The sequence below is a fragment of the Girardinichthys multiradiatus genome, chromosome 12 (genome assembly GCF_021462225.1).
Source record: "Girardinichthys multiradiatus isolate DD_20200921_A chromosome 12, DD_fGirMul_XY1, whole genome shotgun sequence".
NCBI classification, from domain to species: Eukaryota; Metazoa; Chordata; class Actinopteri; order Cyprinodontiformes; family Goodeidae; genus Girardinichthys; species Girardinichthys multiradiatus.
In genome coordinates this window covers 38,318,955-38,331,636 of record NC_061805.1, presented here as the reverse complement: position 1 = coordinate 38,331,636, position 12,682 = coordinate 38,318,955, and the positions used below count along the sequence as shown (strand labels likewise).

At 36.1% G+C, this 12,682-nt stretch overlaps 2 protein-coding genes and 1 long non-coding RNA gene across 3 annotated transcripts; 2 read left to right on the top strand and 1 right to left on the bottom strand.

The window, feature by feature from the left end:
• On the bottom strand, window positions 1-2,736 carry hspb11 (heat shock protein family B (small) member 11). The gene is made up of 5 exons (XM_047382511.1): window positions 2,516-2,736; window positions 2,308-2,414; window positions 687-755; window positions 552-595; window positions 1-458 (listed from the first exon to the last, which is right to left on the bottom strand). Exons 1-5 carry the CDS (start codon window positions 2,593-2,595, stop codon window positions 366-368), a joined length of 393 nt encoding a protein of 130 aa, XP_047238467.1. The 5' UTR covers window positions 2,596-2,736; the 3' UTR covers window positions 1-365.
• smn1 (survival of motor neuron 1, telomeric) lies at window positions 2,701-10,837 on the top strand. The gene is made up of 8 exons (XM_047382510.1): window positions 2,701-2,849; window positions 3,235-3,306; window positions 3,405-3,512; window positions 6,425-6,616; window positions 7,312-7,491; window positions 7,971-8,045; window positions 8,399-8,506; window positions 10,633-10,837. Exons 1-8 carry the CDS (start codon window positions 2,802-2,804, stop codon window positions 10,687-10,689), a joined length of 840 nt encoding a protein of 279 aa, XP_047238466.1. The 5' UTR covers window positions 2,701-2,801; the 3' UTR covers window positions 10,690-10,837.
• On the top strand, window positions 5,447-5,914 carry LOC124878531. The gene is made up of 2 exons (XR_007040817.1): window positions 5,447-5,730; window positions 5,876-5,914. It is a non-coding gene; the product is annotated as an uncharacterized LOC124878531 (long non-coding RNA).
• Window positions 10,838-12,682: the final 1,845 nt, after the last annotated feature.

Sequence of the window (12,682 nt, the reverse complement as noted above, 5' to 3'; positions counted from 1 at the left end):
CACAATCCAAGCCTTTTATTACAAAGCTTTGCCAACTATCAGCTTGTGAAATTAGCAGGAACAGTTGAATGCAGGACAAAAAGCTTTAGAAGCAAATCCACAACATTACATAATCAAAAAAACAAAAAACATAAAAAATGGTTTGAAGCTATTCTTGGAATTAGAGACCGAACTAAAAAAACACTTCACAGCTTCATGCCATATGTTTTGTCTGCAGTTGGTACTACTGCAATAACATTGAGATGATTACAATGCAAACTAAAATGTATGCACTTATCTAAACAATACAACACAGTTACACTTGTTTCATACATGTAAATGGGTAAAGAGGATTTAATTTACAACAGTTACACAATTTAAGTTCATCAAGTTTTTACGTTGACTCTGTGCACTGACACAAAGTGGTCATATCCCGCGGTGATGATAAAACGAAGGTGGGTTGCACGGCTGCCATTTAGCTAAAGGAGAAAAACACAAAAGAATAAGCTTCAGTATTTATAACTTAACACAATTACAGGCTTTTGCCAAAACATAATATTCTTTCAACTTACTGAAATAGCTTTTGACTGAAGATGTCCCTCTGTGCGTTCAAATTCTGCAAAAGAAATGAGTTACTTAATCTAAATAACTTTTTTTGGGACTTGAATATAAATGTGAAACAGAAAACAATGTTAAAGGCACCTCACCTTCCTGTGTGACAGGCTCAAACTGAGCAGCATTTGGTGAGGTATTCTTTTCTATCTTTAGATGTTTGACTGTAATAGAACAAAAGAACTGATGAAATAAAGATAGAGAATCAAACTATTAAAAGGCCACAAAATATGTTATGTTTTAAATTTAAAAAATGTGCTATGTAGGTGGAGGGAAATATACTAAGAATGCTTTGAAGTGGTAAACTGTGGCTAAAGCATGCTTCCATCTCATCTGAGTTTAATGTTTTATGTCGTTAAAGTATGTCAGTTCAACTGAGGTAGAAAGTACTGCATACATAGGTGTGATATTTGAAGAACTGTCTGTAAGTTGTTTCTGATCATTTTAAACTTACAGATTTTTATGTAAAGACAAAACTGATGATAAAAAACTGTGCATGTCAAGAGGCATATTTTTTTAATAACTTGCCTTATATAACTAAAACTATATTTACACACAACATTGTACAGAGGACATAAAAAGTAGACATGCATTATTTGGTAAAAATCAGTTATCAGTGTATCCTTTAGGGCTGCAACTAACAATTATTTTGCTTATCAATTAATTTTTATTTTTCCAATTAATAATTAGATAGCAAAAGTTGCTTAATAGGAGATTTGTTACAGAATTTGAAGCAAGTGAAGCTAAAACTTTGCCACTTGAGGAGTTCTGGATAGAGCATATTTACAAAGGTATTTTATCTTAAATGCAAAATATATATATTTTTTGTACAATTATGGCCTCATTACTGCTCTGATTGGGTTGTTCTTTCGATGAATGGCATGTTTTAGAGTCTGTATACTACAGTTAATGATTATTCCATTACTAAATGAGTTGACAATTATTTCAATAATCGATTAATCACGATTAAGCTGATTAATTGTTTCAGCCCTAGTATCTTTCCATTCTTCATAAAAGGACAGATTTGTGGAGTGAAAGATTAAAAGTGACCATGTCATCATATTTTCCAACCTGAGCCGTGGATCTCTGTTGCTTTTCCAGGTTTCTCATGCAACCTTTTGGCCATTTTTTCTGATAAAATCTTTACTTGCCCAGCGAGTTTAGGTGGGTGGCCACATCTTGGTACAGTTTACTGTTGTGGCATACTGCTACCTTTGTTGCATGATACTCTTAGAGCCATTTAAAACGAGCAGTATTCTTTTTAATTGCAACCCTTCTCTAAACCTCTCCGCTACATCATCCCTAAACCTGTCAGCTGTGTTCCTTGGTCTTCGTGATGCTGTTTTTTTCCACTCATGTTCTCCAACAAACCTCTGAGGTCTTCACAGAACAACTGGATTTATAATTAGATTAAAACACACAGTAAAACTACTTGCCAATTATGTGACTTCTAAAGGCGATTGCTCGCAGAAAACTTTATTTAGGGATGTGAGAGTAAAGAGGGCTAAATACAAAATGCTTACCATATTTTTTCAGATTTTTGCTTCTAACTACTTCACAGGTATGCACTACTAAAACGTCCAAGGTGTATGGCTACATTTGAAACGCACTGTAGATCTAAATATGTACTTTCAGATGTAAACAGGCTAAAACAAACGCAGCCGTCAAAAGAGGGTGAAAATATGTGTTTGCGAGAAGAAGCAGTATTTCTCATACTATTGTAGCTATCCACTGTCACAGCAGTAATGTTGGTTGTTTCAGGATAGCGAATGATGAACTCCTGAGGAAACATCCCGGTGGACATCCAGAACGTTTTACTGTTTCTAGAAGGAAAGAGAAAACGCAATTTTAAGCCACAATAAATAGCACGGCAGCGTGAGAAATGCAGAATGGCTTTAATATGTGGGTCATGTAAAGCACTCACCCGTCAGTGATGTTTTCTGGTGGGTGATTCTCGTCGCTGGATGAAGCTAAAACAACTTGTGCTCCCGAAGAATCAATCATGACGACTTACTTAAACTCTTTAAAAGAAACAACAACTATCCCGTCGATTGGCGTGTTTCCTTTTTTTGTTTTGTTTTGCAGGAAATATCAAGCCATGCCAACCGCTTCGTCGCACATTATATACGTCGTTGTAAACGTCACAATCTCCGACGCACGTTGCTAAATTAGCATCAGCTAACACAGAACCCCCAATCCAACGTTTGGACATGGCGAATGGGTGCAAAGAAGTGTTATTCTCCCGTGGAAGTGGACAGGCGAGTGGTGAACATTTCTCAGCACAACATTAGAACACGTATGAATTATTTTCAGGGTGCTGCACATTTGTTTTAAGTGGAGCTGAGATGCTAAGTCTTAAAACTGTCGTTGAGTTTAGCTAAATTGGGTAACATAGAGAAAAGGGAAAGAAAAAAAAATGGAAATACTAATTAATTATGAAGTTTTAAGTTATTTTATTTACAGTCATGGATATAATGAATCGCAAGACGTTCACCAGAACACATTCAACAGACAGGTGTCTGGATTGACACCTGAAAATGAAATAATAATGCAATAATACAAAAATGTTTGACAAAAAAAAAAAAAAAAATCCATCTCTAATGAATAATCTGCGTGGGTTCTAATATTATTGATCTCTTTCAGAGTGATGATTCTGATATCTGGGATGACACCGCACTTATAAAAGCATATGATAAAGCAGTTGCCTCTTTCAAGGTAAATTGAGCGCTTTTTGGTGTACGCTCATGCAAAACAAAAAAAAAAACAACTACTGCTTCACTGCTCGTCTCTTCTGTTCTCACTCTGTGTCTCAGACTGCTCTAAAAGGCGACGAGGAATCACAGGCTCCAAAGAAAAACCAACCAGGAAAGAAACGTAAGAACAACAAAAAGAACCAGAGCAGAAAACGTACCAATAAAGAGGTAAAGAACTGGAGGGGGGAGACTAGCATCATTTACAGAAGAGATTATCACTTGGTACAAGTTTAAGAAACAGCTTTTGTATCCATATTTGTAATTTATTTTTAATTTTTCAGGTTGATAATGATGTAAAACGTTTGGTAACAATTATGTCATTGTTATTTGCTAATCAGAAAAATCTGTAGTACTTGTTTAGTAATTTTTTAGTTGCATTTTTTCAGTTGTTTGTTTTTGTTGATAGATGCACACAAAACTATAATTCAACATTAAAACTACTTTTAAAGTTCACAAGGTTATATCCACATGTTTACATAGTTGACGATGTCTTTTCCTAAGACTTAATTTTACATCCAGTGGTTTTACTAAACTTCCAGATATTTTAACTACAGTTGCTGATGTGGTGAAAGATATTTCTGTATAAATTTGACATCAGACATGAGTCTACCTTAAAGGTTAGCCGAATGAAGTCAGACATATAAATCAATATTATCATAGTTGGCCTTTTCCTAAAGCATAAAAACATAATTTACAAATTACTACACAGTACTATTCATGGTGGAGTTGCCTTGTATCTACAGCATTCTGCAGGGGCGTTTTTAGGGTCTCAAAACATTGGGGGCTTTAGCCCAAATCCAAAATATTTAGATTTCAATAAGAGAATCTATAGGTTTTTAAAAATGTTAAACCAAAATAATATAGAACATATTGTACCAGTTCTCTGTCTCGGCTGGTTTTAGACTCAATGTAAATTATTGTGAATCAAACAAAAAAGGTTTGCAATAATTTAACTTTTTATTTTTGTTAGAAGCTGAATGAAGGATAAGTAGAAACAGAGTTTAGGCCTGATGAAAAACCATTTTGCTGAAGCAAATAATGACATATTTTCACGTATTTAGAAAAGAACTTAATCTGAATTTCTGGTGACAAACGTTTTTCTTAAACTCAGAGAAGCACATTTAACTGGCCCACAGTAATGTTTACTGTGGGCCAGTTAAATGTGCTTCTTTTGTCATCTACATAAATTACCTTTTTAAACATTACATTCTCATCAAAGTGTTCCACTCCTGAGGCTCCATTGACTTTATTCTTACATTTCAAAAAAGGAAAGTGGGATAAAGTTGATTTTCCTAAAACTTAGTCAAATGGTAAAGTCCTAAAACACATTTATTTTATTTAATTATGCCAAGAGCTTTTGAAACATTTTATTAAAATTGTTCCTTCTTTTATGAACCTGTTCTCTTTTACCACCATCTTTTCAGCCCTTCATTCCACTTCTGAAGAAATGTGGCCTGCCAGAAATAATAAAAGAAACATTTTTCAACACAGTCTGTTGTTCTGCACTGAGTATGTGTTTACTATTAAACACTTTGAGAGGAGAGGGTGTTAAGTTGTGGTGTTTAAAACATATCATAGACCCTCATCCTGGACCTTATCAGTACCAATATTACAGCTATTAATAACTATACAAATTAGTTTAGTTTCTATAATATTACATGTTTAATTCAGAAAAATAAAATAGTTAACTAATTAATGGTCCACCTGTGATTAATTGCTGATTTATTTCTTAATTATACTGCATCTTTAAACCCAGAGCTGTATGTTTATAATCAGCACAGAAGATAAGAAAGAGAAGAGGGAGGCTTACCTTTACACTTTCTACTATGTCTTACTGGAACCAGGAGATATTTTCCTGGTTTATTGAGCAACACTTTTTTCTGTCTACATGTAGACAGTCAACTAGACTATAAGACTGGCTGCAGCCATGAGATCCAATGTGATGATCTAAAGGACCTTTTAATGTGTTCAGCTACGTTAGGATTAAATGCTTTTATTTTGAATGAAGTAAAGGACCAGATATTTTCACATTATGATGCAAATTCCGCTAGAAGCTCACAGAGAAGGTTGCTGCTGTTTTCTATCACAGACAGATCATTTAATGTTACCTGTAGCTCAGGTGAAAGTTCCTCATCATGACCCTAAAGATGCTCATTAGAGTGAACCTCCACCTCATGTCTTGTTGGGTGAATCAGTGATTATCTGTAACTTACAATTAGCCTATTCCGAGTCAGATTTCAGGTTTTACTGCTATCTTCTCCTGGGTTATACCGCTCTGCTTCCACTTGTTCCTGTACACACACACCCACCAGGCTCCCTCTCTTCGGTTGGCTCTGCGGTTGCTCTGAAATGAGCCCTGTTGGAGGCGCTCAGTGCAGCTTTTCAGGTAATGAAGGAGGCAGGTCGACCTGGAGTGAACTACTGTTCTGGACTTCTCCAGAATGGAGTCCGTCTCTGGCTGTGCACATAGTTGCGCATTAGCGGTGCCGCAAATAACTATTTTTTGTCTTCTCGTTTTAACTCATTGTTAGGTTTGGTGGAGCGGGAGGTGATTATATGGAACACAATTGAAAAAGTCTGATTGTTTTTAAATAAATGTGAAGTCCAATACCATTTTGTGGTTGCATCTTTTTAATACTTGTAAACTTCCTCTATCAAGAAGTCTGGGGCTATTCAGAAAACATCCGGGGCTTCCGCCCGTCTAAATATGCGCCTGGCATTCTGGATAAAGGTTTAATGACAAGAGAATTGATAACTAGAAGTATACACTTCTATTTAGAAAACATAATGTTGAGATAAACACCTTTTCATTAATCCTGTCCCTCTAAAACGTCCAGCAACAGCTAATTAGTTGCATTTTCTTTGTCTGTTGTGTTACTATGCAATTTCCCTTTCAAAATGATTTAATTATATTTCCGATGAAATCAATAGCAATATATCATGTTTTAAAATCATATTTTAGTGAGTTAAGTCAGTTGCTTTGTCAAAAGCCGAGTAATTTCAAATTTAGAACGATAGAAAACGATCTATATCACAACTGACAGGCTTTGATTTTAGTTGCACTTTCTGTTGTATTGCAGTGGCAGGTTGGGGACTCTTGCAGTGCTTACTGGTCAGAGGATGGCCAGCTCTATGCAGCCACCATCTCATCCATAGACCAACAGAGGGGCACTTGTGTAGTTGTTTATAATGGGTACGGCAATGAGGAGGAGCAGAACCTGGAAGACCTGCTGTCAGAGATTTCAGAGGCTGATGAAGCAGTATATCCTAAGGTAAACTGGTGCAAAAGTCAGTTAAAGTTATATGTGAAGCATAACTATAGGGGGTCAGTTCATTCAAATCAGTTTTTTAATCACGTTAATTATGTTTTGGGACAACTTCGAATATTTTATTTTTATTTATTTATAGTGCATTAAAGATATTTCATTTTGATTTAAAAGATAGATTTTTCTCCACAAAACTATGAAAGAAAAAGCTGTTTTGTGTGTGTGTATTGGTTTTACCTTTGCTCACTAAAAACAGCAATATTTCCAGAGATTGTATTTATGGAATCATATCTTTTGGCCTGAAAATATGTCCACCACAAATTTTAAATGTATGACCTTTTCCACACACCATACCCTGTCTGTTTTTATTTGGCAGTATGTGATATACTGCTAATATAATTAATTTCGGCTCTGTGTTTGCAAAAATAAAAAAAAACGATACTATGGTCTAATGAAACTAAGGATTAAGGGTATGAAGTACAGTTTACAATTCATGCTTCATTTAATATTACTTAACCATTTTGTTGTGGTGTTATGTGGTTTATATGTATGTATTTATATAACATAAATACATACATATATGTCTTTATATATTATAGGTATGTATAGGTATATGTCTATTTCTTTGTGGGATTTATTTATTTTTTTATTCTGTTGACAACATTAAGAAACGTCAGCATAATAATATCCACTACTTATAGGAGAAGGTGGAAGAATCTTCCACAGAAGAGAGTGACAGGTCGACCACACCAAACCAACCCAAGCAGCCTCCACACGGTAAAGGCCAGAGGTCCAAATCTCACAAACACCCGCCTCCTATGTGGCCTCCTGGTTTGCCTGGGTTTCCCCCTGGTCCCCCTCCCATGCACGACTTCGGACATGTAAGGAATGGCATCCATTAAATAACCTAAATCTTTATTTGACTCGCAGACAAATCTATCCTGTTCTAGACTGCTTTGTTTTTCTCATTTTGTGTTTATTTATTTGTTTTTAAATCAGGGCGAAAGTTGGCTCTTTGCTGCATTTAGTAAAATGAAACGTAAACAGTAAATCATTTACAACGAGGCAAATGAAAAAGGATTATAAACAAAAACCTTTCAGTGTTGACATTTATTGTAGAGGTATTGGATTGCTGTAAATTTAACTGGCTCTTGGCTTGATGGTTTCGCTCACAAACACTTTCAGTTGGATGTTATGTGTTTGCTAGTTGTTAAGATTACAAGGACCAAAGTACCCCTTACTACGCTTACTTTATTTCAAATTATGTTTATTTAAACAGATATTAAAACATTTTGCTGTTCCTGTTGAGTCATTTTTTTTTATTTCACGGGTGTATGTCTCTTTTTTTTTTGTCTACTAGAGGGAAAGCAGACGATTTGCTGGTCATGGACCCATACCTCCATCCTGGCCTCCTATGATGCCTTTTGGTCCTCCTGTAAGGTTTAAGTTTTAAAGCAGAGTGAAATTTTTACTAATTGTTAAAAATGCACAAGATGAGCAATGATTAAAGAGTAGGGGCTAAGCGCTAATACATCAGGATTATTTGATGAGGGAAGTGATTAAGAGATTAAGATGCAAATGAAGAAGAGAAGAAACCTGCAAGAAAAGTCCATATATACCACAAAAATAATAGAAACATGACAGAAAAGGATCTTCCAGATTAATTGTGCACCATCATGCAAGCCTCATAGGTGGTAATGTGGAAACGGCTATAGATAGAAACAGTTAGTGATTAATGGTGAATATTCTGTTGCAGTATCTGCTTTCTGATCACTTTTTGTTCCTCAGATGATCCCTCCACCTCCACCAATGAGTCCTGACATGGTGGATGACGAAGCCTTGGGTAGTGTGCTCATCTCCTGGTACATGAGCGGATATCACACAGGATACTACCTGGTATGTGCTCAGAGACTAACTGGCCAGTTATGGACTAAACTGAGATTTACAGATCTTTATTAATGAAATGTGTTTCATGCATTATGTAGCTTCATTGCCATGTGTGAAGTTCTTGAAAGGAATGGTTAGAAGCAGTGTTTTGTGATGAGGTTATTTGCACTTTATATCTTCCCATATCCAGTGGTTAGTCAAAGGAGAAGCCAGTTCAAAGATGATTTCAGCCACACCAAAGCAAGTTGAGACATTTTAAATAGATTCTTACACTGCGTTGCTGTCGATCACACTGTTATTTGGCCAGATTGCATCTGGTGTGTTCTGTTTCGTTGTGCGGATTTGACATGATAAATTCTTGACAAAGTACTCACAAATCTCTCAGAAGTGAGTACACCCTAACATTTTTGTTTATATTTTATTATAAATTTTCATGGGACAACACTGAAGATATGATACCTTGGATACAATGTAAAACAGTCAGTGTACAGCTTGTATAGCATTGTAAATTAACTGTCCTCTCAAAATAACAACACACATCGCTTAAAGAGGAACTAAACCTGAAAGCATAACCCTGCCCCCAGACAAAATAATGCCTCCAAAGTGGGTAGTGCTAAGAGACACTGAGGGGCACGGCCAAGTGTGTGGATGTGCGAAGGGGGTCAAGCAGGGATGTGGTTAGGACAAGGGAAAGTGGCAGCTAGCCTAATTTGACATATTGAAACATGGAAAGCCAGCAGAGCGACACTTGTAGTTTCACACCGGATAGATCTATGCAGGTGGAGGATTTTTCACCCTCCTCGTCACTGGAGGTTAAGAGAAGCTTTAAGGAGCCCAGCAGGCCCGAGCCTTTTTAGTTCGAGCTGCTGGCTCAAGGCGCTGACTGAGCAATACTGCCAAGGCAGGGGAGGACAGAATGGGTCCAGTTTCTGAGTGGTAAAATGATGTTAGCAGCATCATTGCTAACATGGGCTTATATTGAAAGCAGTAAAAAAACTTTCAGAAAGTATTCATTTACATGTAGATTTATATTATCTCAAGTAAAGCACATGAAGAAAGGTATAAAGCATAAAACACTAAGATCAGTGCTCACATTTCCAGCTCCTGACTCGTTATGAGGGCATGTGTCTAAATTAGATGCTTTTATACCTGAACGCGTGGCTGTGATGTATACATGTACCAAGCTGTACTTTTGGAACCAATAAGAAAATTCAACAGCAGTAGCCATCGTTCAACCCAAAGAGGACAGCACTAAGACGGTTTTAGGACAAATATTGCAGAATTAAACAAGTTTACATGAAAATGTAAAAAACTGCACAGTAACATAAAGATGGCAACCTTAAGGCTCATTCTATACACTTTATCTGCAAAGAAATACACCCCTAAGTGAAAAATGTCCAAATTGTACCTAATTAACCATTTTCCATCTGCTGTGTCATGTGACTCATTGGTCTTAGGGTGTGAATGGGGAGCAGGTGTGTCTCATACTGGTCACTGGAAGTTCAACATGGCACCTCAAGAGCTCTTTGAGAATCGGAAATAAAGAATTGTTCTACATATAAATGACGTAGGCTATAATACGTTTGCCACCACCCCGAAATTGAGCTGCAGCACCGTGGTCGGAACAGTACTGCAGTTAACAGGACAGGTTCCATGGTCGACAAAAGAAGATGAGTGCTCCTGCTCAGCATCATATCTGGAGGTTGTTTTTTGGAAACAAGTTGAGTTAACATTAACAAACGGAAAGAATGGCATAGTTTTAGGGGTTGATAAAGTTATAATTTCCATGCAAATGTAAAAACAATCACATATTGCATATTGTCTGTAATCCAGAGGGGCTTACTTTGAGAAAAGCAATGTCTGAGTAATATAGACACAGATACCTGATAATTATAATGAAACTCTATTCTATAATGTGACTCTTTATGTAATAATCAGGTTTATTCGGTAAAAAAAAAATATACCAATGAAACTATGATTTTTTTTTTTTTTGTGTACGAATTTTGTCTTGATTCCAAAATTTCAGGTACCGGTGTTGAGTGCTCACAACCTTCCTACAGAACTCTAGAACACCTCTTTAGTTTTTAAATGTGACCTAAAAGCTTGAACAACTTTCCTTTTTTTCTCAAAAACAGGGTGTGAAACAAGGACGGAAAGAAGCAAAGAAGTGGACGAAACTGCATCACAAATGAACGGATCTGGAATTTAGTTTGACTGGCTTGGGGCCTCTCGTGGACCATGAATCATCCAGTCTGATTTATATTGTGTCCTTCCCAAGCAGTCTTTGAAGATAATGTTTTGTATTCTTTGTAAATAGATTAAATAAAGCCTGTCAGAATATCCAGTAGTTTCTTGATGTTATTTTATGCCTATAAAGCAGAAGGCAGCGGTCTTGACCACGTTTTGAAACCCCGGGTAAGAAAACCATGTTGTTTTAGACTCGTTATATCCATTAAAGCTTAATAAAGTTAGTTTATTTTGAATGAGGTTCAGAAATATTCTGGAGGTGCACCGCAATATTTTTTCTTCTGTGGTTTAAATCAAAAACTGAAACTTATATAGATTGATTACACTCATAATAATGCTGCACCATATATCATAAAAAAGTGGTCCTCGCAGTTTCTTTGTGTGCATCGTTTATGCCGCAAAGTCGGACTGCATTAATATTTGGCTGATATATTTGAATTATTATGAACTTGCATTTGAAATGTAATATTTTGCCAGATGCTCACACCAGACACAAATGACATTGCCAACATGCTAAAGGTCACGGAGTGTCGGACAGAAGAAAATGAGCTTTATCGCAGCTGATATTGTCACTGCAATATTTACCAATATTGTTGCCAATTATAGATTTTCCAATATTGTGCAGCCCTAACAGCTTTTTTTCTGTGAAAATTAAATAAGACCAATTTAAAAAGGATTTTTAATTACAGAAATCTGCCAATTGCAATGTATGCTCATGTACGCTTCCACATTCGCAGTCAATACTTGGTCATGGAAATTTAAGTTATTTTTAATTACTACATCAATGTAGCACTGCTAAGGTGTTTCCCAGGTTTTAATAGTGGAATTGGGCTTGTCTGCAATGTTGGGTCTGTTCTGATGTCTCTGGGTTAGTTCACTTAACACAAGGGTATGGCAGACTATTAAAAAACTGACAAATCTTCACAATCATTTAGAGGCTGCCTTTATCCCTGTTTGTGTATCTTTTTCTGCCACACTTTTTACTTCCATTCAACCTTCTGTTAATATGGTTGAAGATCTCTCTAAACAGCTAGCTTTATAAGCAATGACCTGTTTGTGGCTTGCTGTACTTGTGGAGAGCATCAATGACTGTTTGCTGCACAACTGCCACCTCAACAGTCTCCCCCACGATTATGTAAGCCATTATGGAATATTTCTGTATCCAAAATTGTTTCTATTAGTCTAATGTAATATTCAAATTCTCTGAAAAACTGAATTATGGGTTTTTAGCTGCCAGAAGCCACTGTCATCTAAATCAACATAAAATAAATGGTTCAGAAATATTACTCTGGATGTAATGAATCTATTAATTATAAGGAAATTATTGAGACTATAATGTTAAAGCAGTTATGACAGCCCCAAGCTCTCTTGGGAATCATGCTGCAAGTCTAGTGCACTTTTCCCACAGGGACAATCTGTCTCTCTACATGGTATTAACATTCAACTTAACCAGACTGGAAGGTCAGAGTCATTGCACTGCTTTTAAGTCCTTTAAGAGAAACTTTACTGAGCTAAAGTCTGGACTCTGATTGAGTCATTTAAACTCATCCTGTTTGGAATTACTTGTGTTGTTTTTTTGGAATATATTTCAGTTTTTACTCATTAACTGAAACACTCCTATAGTGTTCAATACGAGGGATGTTGCAAAGTCGCAACATGCTTTTCCAGGACAAGTGATCGCTGCAAGTTTGTGACTGGATGCAATATGTTGAGTTTCCTTGGGTGACTTTTTTTTAAATAAATCCAAATAATAATCTGGATTTGGCTGAAGTGTTTGAAAAATAGTAGAAAATTGTAATTTATGACACTGATTATGAATCAGAATCAGCTTTATTTGCCAAGTTTGTGCACAAAAGGAATTTGACATTAGGTCCACTTTGCTCTCAAAGAAGATACTTTAAATATAAATATATATGAAGGGAAATAAAAAAAATTTTT